At 40.0% G+C, this 27,393-nt stretch overlaps 1 protein-coding gene across 2 annotated transcripts in view; it reads left to right on the forward strand.

Annotated features, from left to right (window-relative positions):
* Positions 1-620: 620 nt before the first annotated feature.
* ST6GALNAC3 (ST6 N-acetylgalactosaminide alpha-2,6-sialyltransferase 3) overlaps positions 621-27,393 on the forward strand; it is a 202,055-nt gene continuing 175,282 nt past the window's right edge. The window contains exon 1 of one of the 2 annotated variants that reach the window (XM_048947223.1): positions 621-931. In XM_048947223.1, the coding sequence (XP_048803180.1) occupies positions 914-931 (18 nt within the window). In that variant the 5' untranslated portion in view covers positions 621-913. Of the gene's footprint in view, positions 932-18,846; positions 19,242-27,393 lie in introns of those variants that run through there. The other variant, XM_048947221.1, reaches the window with a different exon arrangement.

The following is a 27,393-nucleotide window of genomic DNA, read 5'->3' on the forward strand; positions in this document are numbered from 1 at the left end:
ATCAACAAGTGGCTGGGTTTTATGGTTGGAAGGGACCACAAGCCACGGGCAGGGCCACCTCCCCCTGGAACACGTTGCCCAAAGCTCCTTCCAGCCCAGCCTTGAGCTCCTCTGGATATGGGGCATCCACAGCTTTTCTGGATAGCTGTGCCAGTGGCAAAGTCCAACTGAAATAAAATTCTTCAATAGCTCAATTAACTGCAGCTAATCCCACTTCACTGAGGGGGAAAACAGAAAGTTCAAAGAGCTTCAAAGGGCTTTTGGGGTACAAAACCAAACAGCACAACACTTTTCATTCCCTGCAGTGTATGCCTGTCCTTTGTAGTAAAAGGCGCACGCAGCACAACGCAGGCACCTCTGGTGGGATATTTGTGTCGCGTGCCGATTAGCTCACAAAAGGAGGTCTGCACAGGAAAAAGGGCTGCATGTAAAACAATGGCTCATTGTAACAAGCAGCGTAAGGGAACAGCGCGCGGAGTTCGGACTCTGCTGATCAGCCACCGCCTCCTGAGAACGCTCAGAGCTGCACAGGGGTTGATTACAAACGCGCAGCTTGGTTCTGTGCGTTACAACGCATCCGCAGGCTGCGGGTTGCCGTTCGCGCGCGCTCTTTGCTGCGCGAGCATCCCAGGGCTGGCGGCAATCCAGCGGGGCTGTGAATCGAGCGGGGTCACGTGAGGGAGGGAGGAACCGTGCTGGCCCCCAGCCAGTGGAAGGCCGATGGGTGGAACAAACCGGGCACGAAGAGATAGATATGAGTAACGGATCCTGTGTGCGTGGTACCCGCGTCTGCATCTACAAGAATGTGGGCTCTGGCGGCGGTGCGGCTCCGCCAGCCTTTTGCATGACACTGGAACTGCTGCTCACAAAGTAGAATCCCGCTGCTCTGTGGTAGGAAGGATAGAGAAAGAACATGGCCTGCATTTTGAAGGTAAATCTCTATCTGTTGCTTGAATGCATTGTTAGAGAGCCCCTTGCTGCTCAGAGGCATGGATTCCGTCTGCTCCTATTGCATTCTCGTTGTCTTTTTTTCTGAATACCAATTGTGCTCGGCGGACCGATACAGAGAGACTCCGCACCACACAGCTGTGCTCTGCTTCCCTCTGCCATTCTTCTCTCCCCGCATTGTCAGCGCGCTGCCGGCCGGCAGGAAGGAGCTGTGCGCCAAGCGTAGGGGGTGAGGGGCTCTGGTTTGTCTCAGCTGACTTTGTGGGGCTGAATTCCTTCAGGAGCTGTAGCATTTGGCAGCAGACTCCCACTACAAAGGACAGAACGGGGGAAGTGGTTTTCTGACTTTCTGACTGCAGCGTTTACTGCTTTTAAAGCTAAGGTTGCAGACGTACACAGCTGCTCCGGTTGCTCCGTAAGCACGCACTCCTCTGCTGAATTCACCCGAGGTCCACATGCTCCACACAACTACATTTAGTATTTAATTGCGTTTGCTATTGATACTATTCAAGGTCTTTCCCCTTCGCACCAACTTACCTTGTGGTCACATGCCTTCCCCAGTTGCTTTCCTGTGTTCAGAGCAGTGTGCCATGGGGCAGGGGGTGCAGTGCCAGCGCCAGGCGTTGAATGAATGGAGAGGAGGTGGAAGTGTGGCCAGCAAGGAACAAACATGTCTGTTCTTTACGGCACCACTGTCACTTGCAGGCTGTCCCTGGGCTGGGAATGATTTCTTTCCCATTCATTTGCTGTCTGCCTTGCTCCTTTCTGTGTGTTTTGAATACAATCATGCTCTGTTCCTTCTGGTAAATAAAACCTTTCTGAGAGTGCTTTGTTATTTTTCAGTCTGATCTTCTAACAGAGGATTGATTACCTCAGACTTTGGGATGGCTGCGTAGCAATTATCTTCAGTGTACCAGCAGGACATGTAATTCCAAACAGTCCCCAAGTAATAACTATTCCTCTGTCTCACCAAACTCAGCTCTGTCTCACTTTCCTCAGCATTTTTCCATAGCATTTAACTTTAAAAGCAGCTGCTTAATTTCACTGCACTGTTTTCCCCCCCCCATCCCGTTCCTTCCCTAGCAGTGAATTTGTGGTACATGGATGTTCTGACCTTATATTTTTTTTCATTCATGTGCATGGAGCTTGTGGCAGCTTTTATTAATAACTATGACAAAGTGCAGAAACTTCCCTGAACCCACAGGTTCTGCTGGGATGGGTGGTAACCAACTCCAGCAGGCAGCACTGATGCAACTGAGAGTTCAGTCATGGTAGGGGCTGAACTCTACGAGCAGGGCTGGGATTCACAAAGACAAGCATATATATATTTTTTCTTTTTTCTTTTTTCTTTTTTTTTTTTTTTTAAACACTCTGAATCTGCAAGTGTTCTAAAAGACAAAATTTCTTTCCTGTTCTTAACCCAATTAAAAGATCACATCCCAAATCCCCCCTCTGGCCTCAGTAGTCGATAACGATCTCCTGCTACAGGAAAGCTACAGTGTCACCCAGCCCTTTCTGGGCAGCCTGGTGACACAAAGTCTCTTAGCTTTCCACAGATGTGACTTCTGCAAGGCCTCTTTTAGAAGGAAGCTATTTAAGTTACAATGCAATAAGTGCTTTCTCTCTGCTCAGCCCTGGAATCCTGTTTGGTTGCAGTTCCAGCTGTGCTCCTTGACAGGCAGCCCTCTGTCAGCTTCAGTCTTAATCTTGTTAATACAGGAAGGTGCACAGAGAGAAAGTGAAGCCGATAGATCAGCTTTGCCATAAGGCAAACTGGACTTTCCTAGGTGGACATCTTGTAGGAGAAATCTAAATTTCTAGATCAAGAATACTTATCAGTATGAGGTTTTTAATGTAATGCCCATACTTTAAGTACATAGGCAGTATAGAGAACTCCTGTCTAGATCTTACAGAAGTGAAAGCAGCAGTTGTCCTGAAGGGACTATGCATTTTTCTGACTACAAGGGAATTTGGAATAACACATCTTTCAATGTGATAGGGAGCTAATTTCTTTCTGAAATTACAAACCTGTTGGCTGCGTCTACCTTCTTTCCCTTAGGTTTGCCAGATATTCTGGTTTATTTGGTCAGTAACTGGTATGGAAATACACCTATAGCACAGGCTTTTAAAAACATGTATAGAGTTTATGATGGGTGGTGGTGGAGCATATAGGAAGGCGGGACAGCTGCTCTCTGCCACCTGTGCTCCAAATACTTCTGTAGTGTTGCCTGGGGCTCTACTTGCTGCAGTTCCCAGATTTCTTTTGCTTTATTTTTTTTCCCTTTTGCTCTTATCCTGCTTGAGAAGATGTTGACACTCATTAAGCACTGGAGTTCTGTACGTGGGAAAGCTTAATATAAATGATGGTTGATGGAGATGCATGTGAAGTACGAAGAAAAGAAGAGGCTATTAACTGGTGTTTACTTATAGTGGTTAAAAACATTTGGAAAAGCATATAGCCTTTAGATATCAGAGCTCCCCTTTTAATGAGGCTAATGCAGGAAATGATCACTGTGCGTAGCTCTTGGGAAGGCAATTTTCCTACGGTATGTGCTGCTTCTTTCACTGATCATTGCTCCAGACACTGTACCCCAGTCACTGGTGGGACATCCTCATTGTAAACAGTGAAACTCTTCTGAGGAATTCTCTTTTCTGTTGAGGAAATGCAGAGAAAGAGACAAGTTCTAACAGACTGGATTGTATTCTTTCCATGCACGCAGACCTCACCCCAGCAGGTATTTAAGAAGAATAGCAGAATCACTGAGTGAAGTGTAGAAATTTCCTGGAAGAAAATGCCTTATCTTGTTTGTTACTATGGCAGCTCCATGCCACATTGCTGATTGCTAAATTAACTGAGTGATTAGTACCATTATCACCATTATCACTGCAGGTGTTGAGTTCCACAACTTCTACTGTATCAGACACTACTATTCAAAACAATATTTCATAACTGTCAACATCAAAACTATTCATATGTGCTGGCCTTGAATATCTCCAGATGATGACACTGTATAATGTTAATATCCTCTGCTGAGGATTGAGCTGTGATATTTTAAGACATGGGTTATCTTAGTTTACAAATGCCACGCTTTGCAGTGGATTATGCCTTCCTATATTCACAAACTTTTGCCTCTTTAAGTGGAGGTTTTGAAGGGAATGGTAGTGATGAATGATGTTGTCACGGTACAACTTAAGCTGCATAGGTTTAACATGGTAGAATTCAACAAGAATGTATGTGTGATGAGCCAGTACTGTGAAAGCTAGGTGTGAAATCCAAAAATAAGTTTATTTCTGTTGTGTGCTGTTTATTTACCATGCAATGAATGAAAAGTAATTTAATCTGTGTGTAGACCAGACTTGACCCTCTACCAGCAGAGATAACAAGTGAGCTGAAGTCTTCACTGAAAATGTACACTGTGAATAGTATTATGTCCCCTCCTCAGAAGTGTTCAAGACCAAGCTGGATGTGGGCTTTGTCCTAGTGAAAGGTGCCTCTATGTGTGGTGGGAGGGAAGTGTTTAATATTTATCTAATTATAAGATTAAAAGAACATTTGCAAAATACAACATATGAGTTTTAACCAAATCCTTCATGTATGCTTATAGCATGTTTGGCAGAATGCTGTCATGCATCATGCAAGTCCCTAGCAGTAAGTAGACCTACAGTGAGATACAAGGTCTTCCATGGAGGTGGTGTACATATCCTACTTCAGTTAGGTCCGAGATAATTCCCATACCCCTTGATTATTACACTTCCTACAGCAATGTTTGTGCATGAACCTGTCCTTTTTCCCACACTGGAAATTGTGCTTTGCTTCTATTTGATGCTTACACTGTCCTCTTTAACTTGTCGAGAGAGAGGTAGGCCCCAGGAAAAGAAAAAGGGTGACCTTCTCTGCTTGTGACAGGATGCCTATCTGATGGGTCAATTCCCAGCATCTTCTACATTTTCTGCAGGTTAACTGTAATGTGAGCTCTCTACGCAGCCTGTTGTATCCTGATGATCAACCGTTCTGTGAGCTATTCCTATTGTGACTGGAATCATTCCTGTGAATATATCATCTTCAGAGATGGAAAGTGTTATGTGATGCAAAAGATCATTTGTTCTGTGCTACCTGTTTCTGCCATCTTTATTCTTTGCGGCTTCCGCAAGATTTTTGTTTCTATTTTTGGTTATAAAATGCTTGAGGGGGGAACAATGTGATGTGAGGAAGATGCAAGAAGAGTTGTACCCACTTCAAGTGTCCAGAAAATGTTCAATTCCAAATGTAATTAACAGCAAAACACACACAATTTGCTGTGGGACAGTTGTTTTGAAAAAAACCTCTTCTAAGAGGAGAAATCAATGCAGTATTCGTGCTCTGTTTTTGTGTGATACATGATTGCTGTGTTTTGGCAATTTTTGTGCTGTTGCAATATGGGCTGTGTGCTGTAATGGCTTTTGCCTTGCTGTGGCTATTTCTTAGCTTTCAGAAGTCCTGTTCAGATGGTGTCATCACTGAGAAACAGAGCCAGGAGCAAGAGCGACCACAGCTAGACTAAGCTGTCTGTCCAGGGCTACCCTGGTGGGCATGTATTTGGTATGCAGAACTACTATGGATGGCCAGAGGAAGAAAAGTTAAGTGATGGTGCATGTTCTCCAGTGCATATGTTGCAGGAAGTATTCAACCTGTGCCTCCACCAATCTGATACTTAGTCACTGCTGAGTGAACTGAGATCCCTAAGTCTGTAGCAGCTCAGGAGGATGCAGCCAACAGGTATTTGGCATCTTCAGCAGGAAAAGCAGGAAAAATTGGTGCAGTTTCCAAAAACAAGTCTGCAAGCAGCCAGCACCAATGCACAGACTTTGGAAGGGCTGCTAGAGAGCCACTGGTGGATTGTGTTTGAAATGAAGCAAGATGTTACTGGAACTATGATAATTTGTTTTATTTTTTTAAAACGTGTAATGTGTTGTCAGACTACATCCCAGGAATCATGATATATTTCTCTCTGGACACTGAATTCCTTAATTTGCACTTTCTTCCGGAACATGCATTGCAATAGCAAGGAACCTTGAAAATCACTATTATGATCAAAATATATGTAATGGTGCTTCAGTTGATTTGAAACTGGGCTTCCTCTGTCTTTAATTCAGAAGAGATATAAAAACTCGAACTGCAAAACTGGCACAAAATTAAGACCTGCCTCAGTTTTGCATTTGAGTAGTTATGTGATAAACCAATAATGGGGCAGAAGTTGTTGTTCTGTGGTTCCTCTTTGAGCAACAAAGCATGTGTCATCCAGATAATCTGGTTGCTCCAATATTTGAAGTTGAATGAAATGTGGTATGAGGGATCCTTTTTCATCCTTATTGGTGAGAAGAACAAAGATGAGGTAGGAAATGGGATGGAGTAGCTTAAGAGATGAAATCTTGCAAGCAGTGCTGTAGTGGAATAATGGATTATGTTGTGTAAAGACAATCCCGTTGAGTAGTTCCTGTATACCTGTGTAGCATGCATAATGCTTTAAAATTGATGAGGGAGCACCACACTTGCTAGTAATTAAACAAAGTATAGCTTCTTATGAAAGATGGATTTTGGAGTTATCTGCATTGCCAATAGGCAGTGGAATGCTAGCATAGGCAGGTAAAATCTAGGTGTGGAGCAGTTGGAATTTGGCAGAGAAGCATGTTTATTTCATGGGAATAGCAATTTGTGCAGTGGAAATGTGGAATTAATTATTTATAGATCTTATTTGCTCTAATGAGGCACTGCTTGCATATTGGTTTGGTGTTGGATTAGGCATCCATGTCTTTAACTCTTTTTTCCCTCAAAATATGTATAACCTCAGTAATGAGAATTTGCTAGGCCTTTGGAAAAGGGAATGTTATCTGGAGCATGTAACAAAGAGACATCTTCTCATGATGTGTTTCAATTCTGGAAAGGCCAGAAATGAAATACCACAGATGTCCCAATCTTTCACTCATCATGATTTTTATTTACTTCTAAATCTATTGTTTACTTTGGTTTAGACATAATTTCCTTTTGAGAATGATGGGATGATACTATATTTAACAAGTAAAAATGTTATCTATTAGCTCTTTAATATCACATTAGTATTATTCTAAACCCATTGAGGCCAGTAGAACACCACCTGCAGTATTTTGAATAATCATTCTATTCTTCTACATCAAACAGTGAATTGAAATATACAGTCTATGGTTTCTCGACTCTGAATTCCTCCGATTTGTCCCCTCTTCATAAGTGGAGCTGGCTCTACTGTTTTGATTTTTGTCTCTGCTAGAAGGTTTTGATGTTTTGCTGTGTTGTGTTTTGCTGTGGGATGCAGTTATGCTAGAACAAAATGCTTCTACCATTGTGTGTTCTGACTTGGCAGATGAATTGAGGCTTTGAATCTCAGTTGAAATGTCTACAATGGGACTTATGTGACAATTGAAATTCATAATATTTTTACTAAGCATTTCTACCTTTAGCCCTGGCAGCTGCGTGTAGATTATTTACAAGTTATTGTGTCAGCTGACCTATGATAATGGTCCTGTATTTGCATTTGTTGTGACAATCTAATCAGATAATAATTAATGATTAACAGAAAAGAGCGTTCTATTAGTGTTTCTCATGCAGAGATAGGGACTTTTTTATATTATAAAAAACAGAATAGATTCTACTCTTGTGGGATTGATTCAAGGAGCTCTGGATTGTGTAACATGGGGAAAAAACACGGAATAGCAAAGAGCTGTTGAACATTCTCAAAGAAGATATGAGAAATGGTATTTTTAGGAACAATCTGAGCCATCCTTGTGCTGCAGTGTCCTTGCTCTCAGCATCGATTGCTCTGTTCCTTAATCTCAAGGCCTGGCTCTCTGTCTCTCTTTTTGTGTGAGTTGCAGTACATATTCTTGCATTCACTGCCACTTGAGTGCTTATATAGTGTGTGTATGTATATGTGTATTATATATTTTTTACACAAGGTATCTTAGTGGTTTTTCCAGGACCCTACTGATAAAACTGGATAACTGAAGGAATTAAATCTAATGGAACTTCTTCCAGCTAACCACCCTTCCTGTTAAGAACACTAACTTTGGAGACTTAACCTCCTTGTTTCTAACTGCTGGCTTTACTAAGGGAATGGACCCATATCCAAAAGCCAAATGCATGATACATGGGACCAGCTGGGGGTCACTGTCATGACAGTGATCACTTTTTCCTGTGCTTGTCGATATCTCTGTGACCTCTTCCAGCTCTGCTTATCTGCATTTGCTATTCAGCTGCATGCTATCTAGCCTTGCTACCCTTGAACAATACACATAGGTCGTGTGCCTTGTTGGCTATATATGCCTCCACTCCTAGCCTGTAATCCTGCCCAAACTCTAGGTAAAGCAAACTATCTGACCTGCTTAACGTCTACATTTCATGGTGGATAAAAAGGATAGCCAAATTACTTAGGAAGTAGAACTGTATTCCATTAGTACTAATGATATTTTTTCCAACAGTAATTATAAACAGTTTGATAAACATGGTTAAAGATTGTGTATGTCGAGGTTTTTTTTCTTTTGCTCTTAGGCCTCTACTGGTTTAGATATGTTTTCTTATTCAGCAAATAAGTGTACACATATGCACTTATCAAGAGGATGGTGTGTTAATTCAACTTCTGCCCTTCTGGAGTGCTTGTACCTGGGGTACACTGGGTGAAGCTCAGCTGGCATTTTGTTAAAGCTTTGCTTATGTAGTTCTTCTTGTTCCTTGGTGTGTCTGATATTTCAGTTAATGGTTAGAAAATGAATGTTTCTTAAAACTCAGCTTCAAATATTTGCTGAAACTAATGCTGAAGTCTGACTATGCTTTTTTCTTTTCCCCACTGAAATCTTGCATGAGACTTTATTATAACCATCAGTCATTTACTCCAGTGGGAAAGACTGACATTGGTGTGCTTGTTCTGAATGCTAATTGTAAAAGCTGTCATAGCTATGGGCTCCTATTCTACCTTTTACTTCTGATCATCAGTTTCAAGTTTGCCTAAGGCCACTGAGATGAAGAACAATCATGCAGTGAGCAGTGCATCCCCCAAAAGGCAGATATAATGCGGATCATAGGCATGTGGAAATGTGTTGTAGATACTTCATAGCTTCAAACTCTGCAGCAAAACGTTTAGTGAGAGTAGACAGAAAATTGAATTTGACAGATTTGCTGCTTTCTGGTTTTTCTGTCTGTTTGCCAAATCTTGCTCTTGAAGGGAAGTCCTCAGCACCTTGTGAATAAAGCCCAAAGAAGTGAATTTCCTTCTGGGCCTCAAAGCAAAGCACCATGGCTAGTCATGATTTGCTAATGGCACTGTTAAAGTACTGTTGCTTTATTTGTAACGTGTCTTGTGTAGCATTGCATGAAAGTGCTCTAAAGCAATTTGTGGGAAAGTGTAATCCATTTATGGAAATAAACATCCTTTAGGAAGAAAAATGGGAAACTCATCACTAGTTCAGAGAGAATGGTGGGAGGTCTGCTTGGGGAAAACATTCAAGTGAAAACATCAACATCCAATTGATAGAAAAATTATTTAGTAGGAGAAAACATTTATTTTCTTGTACCAAATGAAAATGAGTTTGGAAATTGCTGTTGAGACCTTAAAGGTCTGGGGCTCTAGCAGACTTGGATATGTGACAAATAGTTGGTGTGGGATGGCTCTGGTTTTTTTGTTCTTTTTCTCCCCTCCTCAGTAAAGATTTCTATAAACAGCTGTACATTTTAACTGCTGGCTATATTGTTTTTTACTGTTTTATTGATAAGAAAAATAACTACTGTTTTGAAACAGGTTATCTGTTATGAAACAGCAATGGTAAGATAACATTAATCTGGTTTGATTCAGTGGACATAATTTTATTTTAACCTTGGATCAGAATAGTCACAAACAACTACAGAAATGAGCTATGCTTTTTTTTTTTTTTTTTTTTAATGAAAAATTCCTTAAGACCTTCTCATCCAAAGGAAATGGAAAGAATTGCTTTCCTTGCATAGCACTTATCATTGCTTTACCTCATCTCATGCTTAGACATACAGCACACAATTCCCTATTTGTTTTGTTCATTTGTACCTCTGAAGTTCATTTGGAGGAGTAAAAAAAACAAACAAAAAAAACCCCCCAAAAAACAAAAAACAAAACAAACAAACAAAAAAACCAATAAATTAGAATATTCATATTGAATCCTAATGTTGTATTTCAGATGACTGGGAAGGGTATGTTATTTTGCATGCTTCTGTGACTATTGGACAGTCTGGGTACAGAGGAGTGGAATTAGCAACTAGTTTGCTGCCCAGATGCTATTTTTCAGTATACTATTCTTGAGCAAAAAGTATAAACTAATTGTCTTTAGTGAGTTGTTTGCTTTCAGGAATTTAAAACTCTTTATAAGTTAAGGAAGACTAAGAAAAAAACAAAAAAAAACATCTTCCAAATGTGAGCCAGATGTTGCTGATTTTTGTGTGAAAGCTTCCCTTTTAGTATTGCGTGTGTGACTGCAGAGTAGGATAATAATTAGTGCAATGTATGTACACTATTGCTATGTATGTGTAATGTATTTGCTTAATAGTTTGTTTCTTTTCCTTTTATTAGCCATTTATTTGCCAAACTTGTCCATGAGAAAAACTAATGAAATATAATAAGAGCTGTATCCAAAGCTATGGAAGAAATTGATTGAACGTAACTGAAATAATTTCTTTGAAGCATAGTAGCAGAATCCAAATGCATAATTCAAAGCAGCATTAGGTAACACGTTCTTTGAAATGCTAGCTTGCAGAGAGATAAGTGTAACCATTTTCTTTTAAACTTAGTGAAACTGTGTCCTGAAACTTACTCAGTCTGGTGATCATAGCTACTGATAGACACTTGGGTTAAGTTTTGATAAGAGTTGTTACTTCTACTTCTGAATTTACTATGCTGTCAGTAATCAAACATCAGCATTGTATCAAACAATTTCCAGTAGCATTGGGAATTAGCTGAGCTACTTTGTTATAAGTTGCCTCAAGTCTCCTCTGTTGCAAATTATGGGAAAAACTGTGTTAATACTTCTGAAGTCAAATTACATCGTGCTTAGCAAATTTTACTTGAACATGCAAGATTTCTTGCATCTTTATGCTCTAATATTGTTTTGGACTTCAAAAGTTTAGTTGGGTTTTTACATCAAGACCTTACATTTTATTTTTCAAAAATAGGATAATGTACAAGTTTCTGTTGTGTAGAAGACTGAATATGAAACTTGTGTGTAACAACAGATAAGACGAAGCTAATTTTTACAGTGGACTTTGTCTCCTTGCAAAACTGATGCAAGTGGAAACTTGCACACAAATCTGAAATTGTTTTCTTACTCTAATGCTTCAGAATATCAATTGTCAATTTCCTTCCCCCTGCACAGTGTTGTTAAATAGAAATGATTTTGAATCATCAGTTTAGTACTCTATCAAACTCTGGAGTGTGTGAGTGCTGAGTACATCTTTTCCTTCCCAGACTTGCAAAGAGGAGAAGACAGAAATGGAAGAACTGTGAAAGTCCGCTGCCTCTCTCTGGACTTGGTGGGTGGTAGAAGAGCTGATGGGGGCTGATGTAGGATGCTCTTGTGTTGGGAACCCAGAAGAAAGCAGGGGCTGTCTCTTGCTGTGTGTATATGAGTGCTGGAGAAGTCTACCTGCCCAAGTGGTAATACTAGCTCAGTGGTAGACAGATGGGAAGATGCTGTGCATTATTTTTGGCTTTTTTTCTGTCTACTGTTAGGGAGAAATAAAAGAATAGTAGACAGGGCTTTCCTCTAAATTTTATTGCTGCTGCTGAAGCACTAACCAAATGTGGGTAAGTAGAATAATATTTACTGTGAAGCCATGGAAGAAAACAGTTTGAATATTTTCTTAGACTGTGTGATTCATGTTGTGTGAGGAGGGAACTATGGGCACAATACAAGGCTCCATCGTTCTATTGCAAGAGGAAGGCAAAGTTGGCTTTTCTATGTTAATCCATGAGGCTTTTTTTTTGTTAATTGGGAGAAAAAAAAAAAAAAGCAAACAATGATTTGTTTCTTGTTTTGCTGAGAGAAACACTGTTCCTGGAAGCCAGCTGCAGGAGGCTGTGTGGAGGCCATCAGACACTTGTCTCCCAGTGGGGCACTGCAGCACTGCTTTGCTGTAGGAGCAGGAACCTGGAGGTAGTGGTGTTTGAATGCCAGCTGTGGGTTGCACCTGGTTTGTCTCAATAGGTGAGGTGCCCGAAGGCATTTCTTGTAATGACAGCCTCTCATTTTGCCTAATTGAGGTCTGCATTCATAAGATTGCTCTGCGTGGATTTTTAAAGCTTCTGTTCTCTAGGAAATGCAGGTGCCCTGTGGCGATCAGGCCTTAACCCTGTGTTTTTTTTTTTTTTTTTTTTTTTCCCCAACCACAGGCTGAAAGTAACTTTTTAAAGTGTGACAGATGGGATGGAAGAGGGTTACTGGATGGAGATGCATTTTCCCCTGCTCTCACTGCCTGCACACATGCACACATTTTCTACTTGTGTGGAAAAGCGATGTGCACATGCTTTCTTGCCATAGAAACTAAAGGTGAAAAATCCTGAATTGTGGGGCTTCTCCTTTGCAAAGAACGGGGGAGACAGGCACGTCCGATTTTAGGAGCATCTGGGTAGCAGTGTCTGAGGGAGCTGGGTTTTGCTTGGCCTTTGGGGGCTTGGCAGCAGCTCCCAGCCGTTTTCTGCTGCCTGCAGGTGGAGCTGCTCCTCAGAGGGAGGTGAGTAGTGGGAGCAGTCAGCAGCTGTGATTTGTAGGAAGGGAAATTCCCGGTAAATGCAAGGAGAGAAAGATTGCCACTAAGACTGTGATAACACTGGTACAGGGACATGGCATGTGCATCCTTATGGAAGTTCAAACGTCATCAGGACGAGGCCTTGAGCAGCCTGAGGTAACTGAAGCTAGGCTTAATGCAGGCACAGCTGGTTTTGGTGATCTCTAGAGGTCTCTTAATTATTCTGTGATTTAATGATTTCTACATTGGTGGTGTTATAATTTTAATTGTATTACGCCGTGTGGCAGGTTTATTGAAATATGTCTAACAATTGTGTCCATAGCAGCATCCAAACCTATGCACAGGTCAAACATTTTTGGCTCTTTTTAGTCTTGCAGAACTGGAGTACTGGAGGTACAGCAGTGCAAAAACAAACAAAACCCACAGGGAACTTGTTTTTAAGTAGAGTAGCGAGCTGAAGAGCTGGCCCTTCACTTGTAGAGGATCCCTCTCCCAGCTGCCTTAGGGGATGACTGAGAGTGCTGTCTGATAGTCCCACATGTAATTGATCCTTTATTAAGGCCTCAGTTGCAATACTTATAAAAAAAGCCTGGAGAACTGTATTTGGCAGCAAACTAATGTGGCTTTTTTTTCTCCTCTGTAACCTAAATTTGAATTTTTCATGCATAAGGTATTCAGCTAAGAATTTTGAGACTGGAGGAGTGTAACTATTTTTGCTGTGTGTTTTCAACTCGACAGAAAAATCTAGCTAAACCAAAAGGGGGCTTGGAACTAGATGGTATTGAAGGTCCCTTCCAACTGAAACTGTTCTGTGAGTCTCTGTAGTGATTTCATAGTTACTGAGACAGCAAGTGCAAAATCAGTTCATCTTTTTTCAGCTTTTTCTTTTGCATTTCACTAACTTATCTGGCCCTGTTTTTCCCAAAGGTCTTATTTAAAACCCACATTCTGAGTTGTTAACTTTGTCACCAAAAGAATAAACTTTACGTAGTTAAACGAGAGACTGGTCTGGAATGAAGTTTATACTGTGCAACTAGTATTAACTTATTATTTTTTTTGAATAACTGTTAAGGATAAGTGAAGGAGTACTTGATGTGTAGACTTTCATTACAGCTGAGTAAGATAAACAGGAGTGATATATTTCAGCAATCATGTTTCTATTGAAACCCTCACCCTTTCATGTTGCTCAAGGGCTGTGGAATAGGCATAGAAAACTAAGTTCTAACCACATAAACCATGTTATGGTAAGGCTGCTATTTGAATTTCACACAATTATTTTTACTGGAATGCTAGAGCATATGATGCAGTTTGTAGGCAGTGTCTGCTAGATAGGCTGAAATGTATTCTTAGAGATTTCAGAGGAGCTAAAGGAAAATGCTTTGCTTTGCTATTATTATTTTTTTTGAGGCTTATGACGCAATTGTGTTGTCAGACTTTCTTTTCTATCTGTCACTTGCCATGGCTCAAAATTAACCGTCTGCACTTGCTGGTAACTGCTGTTCTAAAATATTGTAGGTAACAAAAATCAGTTTACTGATGCATGCATCGTGAACATTATGGTCACAGACCTTTATTCAAGTGTGTTTTTGGCCTTCCTGCTAGCTGTATTTGCTGCCTGGGAAGGTTCAAGCAACCTTCCTAGATCTTAAAACCCCACTGTGTTTCACCTTTTGAATTCAAGGCAAAGATCAATTCAGTGTGGCTTCTCTGCCAAGCTGGGTGTAAATGGTGGGTGTTACTTGCTTTGGATCTAGGAGGACGGACTTCACCTGACAGTTTTGATGCTTTCTGACTCCTGGAGTAAACTACAGAATTTTGCTCTGTTACAAAGGTAGAAAAAGAATCCATAAGTTCTAGAGTTAACTGCAAGCCGTTTGACAGCCTGAGGAGATTTATGTAACTGGAAATATTATTGCAGATCTGCTATCGTTGACAAACGTGCACAGCTTCAAGTGAACTGCTGCTTGTAAGAGGGAATTGGAATGTGTGTGTCCACATGCATGGCTATGCTCTGGGAAACAGAGGGTAATGGTGAACATAACTGTTGATTTTTGTATCTCATATCCTTTATCTTTCCGGATGTAGTTTCAGGCTTTTCAGTACATTTCTCAGTTTATTAATTTTTCTTTTCTTAGATGTTCTCTTATGTTTTAGTATTCTCTGGGTTGGTCTAAGGCAGACTGGAGGCCAATTGTGGGTTACCATGTTTGACCCAGAGTTGTTTAATTTTTCAGTTGTTCAGATTGTTGTATTTAACAGCAACAAAATATTCTGTCTTTTGCAGTTGAAATGTCCGTAATCTAACTTTCATGAGCTGTAAATGAATGTCCTGTCTGTTAGTTTGTTGTTTCAGTTGCTTTTACCAGACTTAGAGTCAGAATTTTTTCTGATCTGGCTCAAGGCAAAGTTCCCTGTTAGGTTCTCTCCTCAGGAGCTTTAGCCCTAGAGACCGAGGCTGTTTTTCCTCTCTCAAAAAATGTTTTAATAGCTCCTTTCAGTAAAGAACATAAACTAAGGACAAATGGAACAGCTTTGTTGCCTTTGTTAGCATACATCTGGATTGAACAATACTGCACAACACCCTCTGGTATTTTAAGACATACTTGCTGAACAAACAAACAAAAACACAACTGCTAAAATAGTAAGCAGAGATTGAACATGAACCAGAATAATGTTCTGTCTTAAATCTAGTTTGTCTCATGTTTGGCTTTATTTTAGCAAAAAGAAAAAACAAAAAACCAAACCCAAGTGTGGTGCCGTTTGCCAAGCATTAAGTGCAAGTCTATCTTGGCTATCAAGATCAGTATCTCAGAGGGGTCCTTCTGAGTAACCTACTGATTTCTTAGCCATCTAGTTAAATTTAGGAAAATACAAGGCTGCAGATATTTTATTTTTCTTTTCTATATTTTTTCTAATGGGACAAGGAATTATTTTCATCTGCAAATGATTCAAAAAAAAACCAACAAACTTCTGGGCAACAAAAAGCATTTGCAGACTTAATCTCTTCTATTAATTTGAACTTTTCTTGTTCTAAGCTTTTGTGTATTTCTGTGAAACTTGTATGAGGTCAGCTCTGGCTGGGCTCAAATGGGATTAATTAGCATCCTTTCTGTGAGGCTTGACCTGTTCTGTGGAAGAAAGGATCTCATTCCTTACAGAATAAATGATACTCTTGACAAAGTATTTTAACAGAGCAGTTATAAGAGTATCTTTTATCTTTTTCTTTTTTAAATAAATATTAATTATTGTGTTGACTTGGCAATTCTGAGTAAGAGTCATCAGGATTCTCTTTGCTGTAGCAATGACTTTCCGGGGCAGATTTATGAAGGATTTCTTTAGTTTTAGTGCTGAGACTACTGCTCCTCCTCCTGTAGGGAATTGGTTTGCCTTAACCATCTCACTAGCTGCACTGGAGGGTGAAGCCACTTTGTTGTTGCATGGCTTATGAAGTAAACTGAGCATAAAACTGATACAGTAAAAAATGTTATTTAAATGAAGGAGAAACAGAAAGCAAAGAGAAAGTAATAGGAAAGGTATCTTGGGCAGTCATATATCACCCTGCAGAGGTGTTGCAAACAGGCCTATTGCTTCAATCAGCAAGAATGCATTTCTATGGTAAAAATGATGCAACACAGAACTCCTTAAAAACAGTGAAGACAAAATACTGTTTTATGTATTTTACCTGCATACCATTAACCAAATTCCTGGGTAGAGTGGTACAATTCCATTAATGTCAGAGAAGGTTCATAGAGTAAGAAAGAAGAGAATCAAATCCCGTGGAGCTCCTGCCATGTAATGTAACTGAAAAGCAATGAGCTAACGCTCTGCACTGTTTCAAAGAAAAATGCTTGCTTAATTGAAATCAGATGTAGTGACAAAGCTGTGTTTCCTGGCCAAAAATGGGGAATGTGCTGTAGGATTCATGAATGTTCATAAAAATACAACAGTGTGCTGCGAAACAGAGAAAAGGTGTTTGTTTAGTTCTGTCTTAACCGATGGAGAAAAATAGATTTCTCATTTAACTTTTTAAGCTGCTTGAAAAAGTTGAGATGCTGACCTCCTAACTGTAAGTGTCCTGTATAAAGGAACTGCACCAACTGCCATTCTCATTGTGAGTCCAGAACTCCATGTTTATGGCTAAGGAACAAATACAAGACAGAAGGTAAGCCTTGAAAGTTACTAAGTGATTCCAGCAAGTCTTAAGGTTGTTACAAAAATTCGAACATGACTAAGAACCAGACCTCATGTTTGAGATGATCTGTCAAGGACAGAAGAAAACCAGGATCTTACTGTGCAAGTCCCTAAGGGCACATTGCTGGTATTGTTTCGCTGCCCTCTTTGATTCTGCTAGTTACTGCATGCATATCCTCTAATGTTTTCTGTCTTAGCTGTGGATAGGCTATGAATTATTTATGCATTCACCATAATATATGAAGTAGTTGTTACTGCATAGGAGACTGGTGCTACTGTGAAAACCTGTCTAAAGGGTGCATAGCTCAGAAAAAAAAAGTTTCATTAAATGTTATGAATAATATATTTAAATGCTAGAGAAGGTCAATAATATTACAATTATATTTACAGTGTTGTGCTTTTTTTAATATGTAAACGGTTGCTTATTTCCTTGGTGAATAGCTAGATAAATGTATGGTGCTACAGAAGGACATCTGATATGGTCTGTTATGAATGCTTTTTTAAATAGCTACTCAATAACTTCATTTACCAAATGAACTTAATTTATTGTATTTATCTTCTACGGGTTTCACAGTTCACTACAAATGATTTATTGGATGTACGTAAACCAGTTTAGCAAGCTATATTTTGTCTTTTTGAATGAGTGCATTGCTCGGAGGGATCGGTATTTTTAATGTTTTGTAAATCTTGAGCAGTGCTTATTAGTTTCTGAAGCATTGTCTGAAAATGCCCATGTATTTATAGCTCCTCAGAAGTCGTCATAGATGATTGTCAATCATTAGATTCAATCTGCAACTTATGGTACTTCACACTTGTTGCTGAAGTAGCATGTAGGAATTTGTCCCATGCTCTGTGGTATTCTTAAGCAATAGCAGACAATGCAACACTGCATGTGGAAAAGACAACTGTAAAACCTACTTCTTAGGAGCCATCCAGCATAAGAAGTCATGACTTGTGTTCCATCTGAAGAGATGGATCTCAGCATGGGACGTTTGATTTAACCTGCTTTTCTTTTTTAACTGGGATTTGGGGGGGGAATGTTACCTTTCTCCAAGGATAATTCCATTTACCATTTCTTTTTTTTTTTCTGGTATGCCTGTCAGTAAAGAAAATGTTTGTTTTTTTTTTTTTTTTTCCTACTTGTCATGGTTTCAAGGTTTATTGGCTGGATGTATCTTTAGATAGGAATGTGCCTACTTTTTTTCTTATCTCAAGGCTGATGATCATGACTCTTACTAATGATTCTGGTGTCTGGGCTGTAAATAACTGAAAGATTTTTTTTTTTTGGTCTGATAGAGCTGCAGTAGTAAAGGAAATGTGAACCTGAAACAGTCCACTTACCTATAGATACTCAGAAATTAAAGTGGAAAATGGGACTGGTAGCCTGTTGACAGTTTTGGGCCAGTCCTGACTCATTTCTGGTGCTCAAGCTTTTTCATTTCCTTTTCCAGTGCTGTCATGAACTAACATGTTAAATTTTTACTTTCTTTGGCTAGCACTCAAACTATTTTTTTTTTTCTCAGCCAGTTTGTCTCATCTCCATTCTGGCATGCCCTTCTCTCACTTAACGGGTCTGATAAAGCTCTGCAAATGGGATTTTATATGTGGGGCTGGCATCTCCAATAGAGCTATGATAATGTGGATGCAAAAAGCATTTTTGTGGACACCAAAAAATCCACTGAAAAGCTTTGCAAAAATAAGGGATTGTGAAGCTGAGAACATATTATTAAGGAACGAATACTTAAGAAGCCAGTGAAGTAGAAGTGGGGTGTCTTTCCTATTTTGACTGTTTTTTTGCTAAAAGGTTGTATATGAAAATACTAATAATTTTTAGTTTAGCTGAAAGTACCTTCGTAATATGCATGATAAAAGATTCATCCATGCTTGCAGTATGGAAACAATCACTAATATCAAAATATTTTCTCAGGCTATATCTGGAGTGAGCGCACAAAATTAGAATTGTGTCATGCTGTACTGTGGGTGTGCTGGGACAACTAAGAATAAATATGAAAAACACTTCCTATTTTTTTTAACTGTGTCTTGTTAAAGGAGGGGGGCAGCAGGCAGTGATCACTTCAGAAGCATTGCGTGGCACATAGTTATTATTGAGAGTTTGGAGAGATGGCTGCTCCTTTGCGGCCAGTCAGATAAAAGTGAACGTAATGTACTCCTTCAGGAGGAAGAGATCTGTAGATATCATCTAGTCCGACTGTCTGACCACTAGAGGATATGTTAATAGGAGTGTTAGCCAAATACCTCTTGAATGATGACGAATATGGGGATATCCACCTTCTCACTAGGAAGCCTGCTCTGTTGTCTGATCACCCCTGTGGTAAGGATATTTTTTGTTTGAACCTTCCGTGGTGGAGCTCTGTGCTGTTACCTCGTATCCTAAGCTCGCACTGACAGTTCGTTAAAATATGAAGTCCAGTGAGGCAAGAGCAGTCCATTTCTAAATGCTATTGGATGCTCAAAAAGCTGTTTAGAACCTGTAAACTTAAATAGAATAGTGAGGTCCTAAAGGTATTTCTTCCATCTTGTGGTTTCTAAGGACTCATAATTACATCAGTTAATTGCTGAGTAGGAGCTTCTTCAGGAGCTTTGACTCTCCTTGTAATTTTCCTTCTGCTTTATATTTCTCCATCAGGCAGTTGTTCTGCAGTGTTGTGAGGTTTTTTTAATAATCTTTGTTAATCAATGACTTAAGCTGTGATATGTTGAAATCTGCTAACAGAGACCATAGTAAAAGTTTTGGTTCTTGATTCCTCTGCATCTGATGTAACTTAAAAGAGAAGAAATATGCAGTCTTGCCCACACCTCTAAATTCTAGCTCTGCTACACAGTGGTATGGCCTGCTTACTTTGTAGCTTTCTAAGACTTAAGAAGCTGTTAGACCTGTTGTTGCCCATGTTAGTGGTAGTTGGAATTAATCTGTGGTATCCTGTTCGGTTTCTGCTCTAAGGAAAAAATATGTGCAGGTTTAAAGAGAATCTGGTACAAGTGTGGTTCTGCATATGCAGGGCATGTTTCTTCTGTCCTGCCCCTCCCACTGGAACATGAAGACTGTGTAGGTGACTCCATGTTTTCAGTCTTTAGGACCCTTTACTAGATTCCAGAGTATCAATTAGTGATGGAATAGCTCAGTAATTAGGCTTGTAAAAGCCCCAAATTAATTTCTGCCTCTTCTCACTGTCTTTCACTGTTGTTAGCAAAATCTGCTCTCTTTGTGATTCAATAAGTGAATATGAAAAGCACCAAAACTGCTTTCTCTTTGGACAGTGACAAGATATTCTGTGGAACATCCATTGGCCATGACAAATATGGGCTTGAACCAGAGCTCACAATGATCAATGGAAAGAATCTAATTGACTGGACTGGATCTTAACTCAATCCTACTGCTAAGGGAATGAAATCAGTGGGATAAGAAGTCACGCGTGTCTGGTACTGCACGCAGAACTATTTGTGCCCAATGCATATCAGGAGATTTGTCAGTTTGTTATCAGCAGCGTCAACACAACTATAAGTGCACCATTATTTCCAATGCAGTGATGTCATTTGGGATAATTCAGACTGAATTTATCTTTGTGTGTTGGATTAATTTCTTTGCATTTATCTCGGGAGCCTCTGATCCCTGTTTTATACTCCTGCCTTGCTTTCTCTCTCCATTTATGTCTGTGTACTGTTGATATATACAACAATAAGATTTCCATTTGGTACAGACCTATCTTTCTTGCAGCTGTTCTCATTTTCCATTTGATTTCTTGAGCTACCTTGTTCTTTTCATTGGTTTAGTGTCTATAGTTCACCACACATCTTTAAAGAAGAAAAGTGCCTCTCCTGCAACTATCCATCTTGCTTTTTTTGCAGTGTAAGAGCTATCGAGGTTGGTGATTGCTCGTTCCATCGCATAGAATGTAATGGTGTTATTCCCATCTGTCCAGTTTCTAGTAGATGTGTATGTGTGTCATGGCAGCTTCCATTCTTCTATAGAATAGCCCAAAAGAAGGTTGGTAGTGGCATCAGTCTTTTGGGGCCATCTAGGACGTGTCAAAGCAACTGCAATCTCTGGCTCTTCCTTTTCTTTTTCCCCCTTGTTCTCTCAGTTGTCAGTCAGATGCTTTTGCCAGAGAGTCCTGGAGTCTTGATACCAGATAATGGTAGGAGTTGCAGGGAGAGTAGAGGGAGCAGATTTGTTACTTTCTTCTCTGTGAACCTGCTTCTGTCAGTCACGTGTCCATTGCTATCACTAGATCTGGAGACCAAGCCCTGAATCTTACAAATGGAGAATATTGACCGAAAAGACTAATTTGTTCCAGGGACTGCTCTATGGATGTATGTTTTGTGGTTTGCAACTATCCTCCCCCAGGGAGTCTGGTTAGAGGCACAAGGAGGTGCCTGAGATACTGGCTGTCCAAACCCAGCATGAGCTGTTAATCAGGCAGCTGAAAAGGAGCCACATCCAGATTGCTGCCAGATGTTTGTCTCTACACAGATTTTCACGCTGTGAAGCCAGGGCCCCTGCCAGCACTGATAACACTAGGCATAAATTATTGGAGATGGCATCGTGTAGCCCAAAGGGTAATGTTTCAAAAGCTTGTCAGGCTCAGGATTTAAAGAATTCCTGCAGGATCGTTAGGGGTAAGTCTCATTTTTGAAAAGCGATTTAAGCGTTTGGGCACACAACAAGAGATAGATACACTTGATGCCAGATTTCTGTTCCTTTGATATCAATGAGAATTTAGGTCATAGAAGTCTCTGTATTATTTTACGAGAATTGTAAGGCTTCTGAGTTACATTTAATGTATCTTACCTGAAAAGATGTTTATTTTGAATAAGATAATTTGGACAGATAAGACGTGTTTTATAGCTGTGTTGGGTGTTCTCTGCAGTGAGCTGTGAAGATCCCAGCACTCCTGTTCCTGCCTCTGTGCAGGTGCTTCAGGGCTACCAGCAAAGTATTGATCCTGTACGTGTTGTAGCGTTTCCTGTCCTGTGCTTACCCAGCGTGGTGCTCTGATCCTAATGAGGACTTCTGAATATCGTAATAAGAATGTAAATGGTACTAATGCAAATGTAAGATTGGACGTGGTAGGTGAGATCAAAGATGGCAGGAGTAAAGATCAGAGCAAGCATCAGACAGCTTCACTTGCTGTTTTCCACCTCTCAACTGCTTGAGGGAGGAGCTCTCCTGAGCCAATGATTTCTAATTACTACATAACTCTTTATAAAGTTCTCATTCATGACCCTGTAAAACCTTCTCATAAAGCCACGTGATTCTGTAGTGCATCATGGCAAGCAGTACCACAGCTTGAATAGGTATCATGCACAGGAAACACCTGTTGGTTCACTCGATGCCCCCATTTTTTCTCTTGAAAGAGGCAGTTAAAAGTTATCCTTTCTCAGCCTTTCTGCGCTACTCCAGTTTGCCACAGCTATTTGGGGAAGGAGCTTTGGGGAAGTTCAATGTAGGCTTTTGGCACAGTGTACAGAAGTCTTCTATTACATGTACTTGAAGCTGTTTAGGTTAAAAAAAAAAAAAAAAAAGAGTTTGAAAATGTATTGTTAGGTGTTCTTTGATTGTGGAAGTCCTTACTTCAGCATTTGATAGAAGTAAACCTGACATTTAACATGTCTCTGAATTTTGTGTCAATCTCTTGTGTTTAAAAGAATTGTTCCTTATAGCTACATGTGTGGTCATTATAGGTATGTTTGTTGCAGCCTACTAACCCATGTTTTGATTACCTGAGTATTAAGCTGGAAGTCTGGAATTCTTGCTTTTTAATTCTTATATTGATTGTTTTCCTAAACATAGACAATGTGCTTGTATTCTCTTGTTGCTTTTAAAAAGCTGAATTACAGTTTAAAGAATATTCTCACTGTGAGAATCAACCAAGCTGCATTTTGTAAGCATGGGAAAGCATTCATGAAGTAATTTTGCTGTTGCCATTTACAAAAAAAATTGGTTTTTAAACAAGGCTGTGTTTAAATGATGTGCATGCATGCCTGCTTTAAAGAGAATTTTTAGTAAGTGGTAGAATACTGCAGAACTGCTGTATTACATTTAAATGCTAGTGAGTACAGAGTGGTATTTCCCCACTGAACGTCTGAAGGAGGAGCCTTGAAGCTGAATCTTTAAAACTCTTTTTGACTGGGCAGATGAAATTGTGGTGTCTAGCCATTTGGATGCTTCTGTTCATGATGTAGTAGTCTCACCAGTATCGATATCTGTCGTCTACTAGCAGTGGTTCATAGCCTCCTGTTGTCTAGAAGATATATTTATATTTTCTCATCCCTTAAGGTATGTCTTTCTGACCTCTTTCTAAGCATTCCAAAACTGTAAGCTTTATGGACAGCACATAGACATTATTGGGTAGATAAGGAAAATGGATATGTTCTGTTGTGAAATCCATCTTCACTATTATATCCACTAGCATTGGATCGTGTCCCTGGCAAAAGAGTTTTCTTGATGAGAAGCAGTCCAGAAACAAGGATGACAAGTGTTGGTGAATAATGCAGGAGGGCTGTACCTGACCAAGTCAGTCTACGTACATTTTAAAGGTCCACTGCTAATATTCTCAGTTCCACTCTCATAACGTGGTATAGCTGTGCATTTATTACAAAGTCATAACAAGTTTGGCTTGCTAAAATATAGCTGTGGACCGAGGCGAGGTGTTTTAATTCACTGAAGATGGGATCAAGTGGTTCAATCTTGCTCTCAAAATTTCTGTATTTTGTACTTGCTGGAGGTCAGTGCTGGGCTGAAGAGAACAAACTCAACCGAAATGACCAAAAGTACCTCAAAGTGTCTGTGAAAAGCTGTGAGAGAACAGGATGAGATTGGCTCAAAGTAATAACTTCATTTCATCTTGTTTGTGAGCAGGCTGCGGATCCTTTTCACAGAACGGGACAGGTTGTGTGTGGGGTGGTTAAAGTATGAAAACAAATCATCTTCTTTTACTATTTATTTCTCTAAACATTGCATTGCAAAGCACAACCTAGATTTCTTCTTTGTTACCTACTTCAAAGGTTTTCTCAGTACCACCTAAAAGCTGCCCTTTAACTGCCTGTGCAACGCTCACCTGTTTGGTGGAGTTCTGGAGGTGTAGCTCTGATGATGAGAAATGGTAGAACTCTACTTCAAACTATAAAGAAACACAAAGATGATAACAAGAGTTTGTGCTTTACTTTCGGGTGCTGGGAAGAACAAACTCCTTGCTGACAATCCAGGAGCATTTGTACATGCTGCGCTTGGAGTTCAGAACTTTTTCCTCGTTACTGTTGCATGCAGTGCTTTTCGAGGTAGAAAAAAATGAAAGACAGCTGAAGTGGGTGTCTCTCATCCCCTCAAAAACAAACAAACAAAACCCAAATCACACAAAACCAATGAACTGTACTTTTAAGCTTAATTGGGCGGAGGGTGAGTGGGTGGGTGTAATGTTCCATATGCTGCTCCAAACTTGTTAAAGGCCTATAGGGACCAATAGAGGCGTAATTGTGATTTCTCAGTTTCCTTGTTCAATTCACCTTCTAGGGCAGGAAACTCTTGCAGGTACTCAGAACGTTAACAGAATTCAAGTCAATGTTCTGTCAACATTCCTGTGATTTCCAGGAGTGCAATTAGTGTACAATGTGTGGTATCCACACGCAATTGTATTTCAGCTGAGCTGTGTGCAGAGAAGTTGAGCAGAGTCTGCTCTGAGTGGTTCCAGAGAGCAGTCTGCAGTCCTTTGTGTGTTACAGAATTGAAAGGTTTTGCATTCCTGCTGCAGCAGAGAGGAAAATGAAGTAATGCATATTTCTTTCATTTGCTGTAATGCATTTAACTTTTAAATGTAACTGCTTCTAGCTATTTGTGAAGGCACTAATCTTACTGTCAGTAAGAGTAGCTATTTTCAGTTTTTCTAGTAGAAATCTAAAATAAAAATAGTAAAATAGTGGCTCAAATTGATCTAATTCTGATAATCCCGAGATGATGTCAGGGAAGGTCTTGGAGAAGCACGTGATCACCGCAATAAATGCGCAGAGCTCCAAGATGACTACAGTTATTTTTTTTGCAAAGCCTCACTTCTGTTGTTTTGTGTCAAACTCTCTAAATAGTTTGCTATGTTTGGATTTGGAATGGATTATTTTCCCTATAACTTGTGTTCTTCTACTTGGCAGCTTTAATACAACCTTTGTCCTAACCAGTTCCAAAGCTTTTCTGTAATTCTTCACAACTGAATGTTTCATTCTTTGGAGCCTTCTTGCTTCCCTCGGTTTTACTGACCTAGATTTTGCTGGTTGAGATTGATTGCTGGGATGATCTAAGCTGCTGCATACTAAAGCCTTAAATTCTCTGATTTTAATAAAGGGAAAACTTTCTTAACTCCTTGTTTAGGATGTTATCAAGAGAGAGACGAGTTCAGGTGATTATTATTATTTTTTTTTAATGTCAATCTTCCTTTCTGATGAGTGATCCAGCTTGGATCTTGCTTGGAAAATAAATAGAAGTGTAAATTTGAATTTGCTGAAGCAGCAGAGCTAGAAGAGATGTGACAGCACTGAGCCTTTTTGCTGCAGGAGACCTGAGGCCAGGGAAATTGTTCTTCAGGCCATCGGGATGTTTGTGGGTGACAGCAGTGCTGTGGGGCTTTGAAACTGTTAGAGGAAAATGCAGTGGGTGCTGGTGGCAGCACACTGTCACTCCTCTGTGTCCTGGAGGAATGCTTTTGTGGATTTGGAGATGTTCCAGAGTGAATTTTTTTTCCCCCCATTTTTCTTCTGCTGGAGCTGTGAGGGGAATGCAAACTCTCAGCAGCTGAAATGGTGACAAGTGCCTGCATGCAGGAAACCGTGGCAATGAATTCTCCTAAGGGTGGATGTTGGTAGGTTTTGTTTTGCCCTCTGGTGTTTCTTTTGTCTCAAGATATAAGCAAGTGCAGGAAGCCCCCCTTCTCTTTCTTTTCCTGAGGCATGTTAAAATATTGCTGCAACTCTTAGGTGACTAAAAACCTCTGCAAATAAGACATGAAAGTTCTGGGGACATGATTTAGAGTTTCATAAATGGATTGAGTTTCTGGCTTTTGGGGGGGGGGGGGGGGGAAAGAGATGATAAATTCACTAATAAAAAGTGAAGTTTCCTTGCTTTTTGTCAAAAATTATTTACATGTGCTATTATCTGCCTCTCAGTGTTCACACAAGGGACACTAAATATAAATATCAGCATGGTCTGGAGAAGAAACATATAACGAAGAAAGATGTGTGAGAGAAATGTGTCTTAATATTTTAGCCCACTTGGGGCTGACTTAAACCACCGTGGAAGGATGCAAGGGCTGAGAGAAGACTGGGCATCTACACACAACATCTACACACAAGCTCAATAGGAATCCATTTTTTATGGGATGAGGGGAACATCTTTGGGCCTTGGCTTATGGCCAGCGCTTACAGCATTTCAGTAAGCCTCTGTGTTATGAAGGGAGGACTCTGTTGGGAAGGCAGAGAGAAGGTCTGGCATATGGGAACACTTGTAAAATAGAAACTTTTTGATATCAGTAGTTCTTGCTGCATGTAAGTACCAAGGCGTTCTTTTCTCCCTGGGAATGGTACTGCTGACAGATAGACCTCAACATATTCTGGGCAAGTTGTGTGTTAGTGTTCACTGGTCCCAGCCTGTGCAGTAATGCTGTTTCCTGGTCTGGCTTTATTATCATTATGCAAATGCTGACAGTCACAGAATTGACGTTTCCTTTCAGCTTTTCTTAGCACTTCAGTAGTGTGCTGCAGCATGAGAGCACATTTTCCTCTATCAAGGATAATTAGAGTTAAAGTACTGATTCTTTCATGTTTGGCTTTCTGTATAGTTCTGCATTTTTCAGAACTTTTTGCTGTAGAAACTTCTTGAAGCAAAAGGCAAAAGTAAAGCAGCTTGCCATTCAGTAGAGAATGTTAACATTCTGATTTGTTTGTCTCGAGAATTTTCATTAAGGTGCAAGGAATAACTTCACTTCTTTCTCCCATTTTATGGGATGGGAGCTATTTTAGAAATGGTAGATTCCCAACTGTGAAGGTTTTTGGTGTTTTGCCAACATGCATGCAGGACAGATCACATGACTTAATTTCTCTTATCTGGGAAGACAAAAAGAAAAACCTGAACTTAACCATGGGGAGAGGGGGAAGCGGAATCTTTTTTTTGTTCATAGTCAGTTGAGTTCAAGACAGGTGAGTGTCTTTCCAGACTTCAGGCCTCAGATGTGTCTGCCTAGGAAAGGCTTCATCAGTTCCACGAAGTCTCATAGCCTCATCAATGCAACCTGGACTTGTGGTGCAATTTATCATCTATTGTTTACGGTATTTAATGAACCAGCCTGACAGCAGGTAAGTTTTTGAGTGACATCTGTTGCTGAGCTTCCTGTAGTTTTGAAGACTTAGATGTTTGGTTCCTAATTTTGCTGTATTTTCAATTGTTTCTCCATTCATATGGTAATCAGGCTGCTCACAGTTGCTAA

Source organism: Lagopus muta, chromosome 5, assembly GCF_023343835.1.
Source record: "Lagopus muta isolate bLagMut1 chromosome 5, bLagMut1 primary, whole genome shotgun sequence".
Classification (NCBI taxonomy): Eukaryota; Metazoa; Chordata; class Aves; order Galliformes; family Phasianidae; genus Lagopus; species Lagopus muta.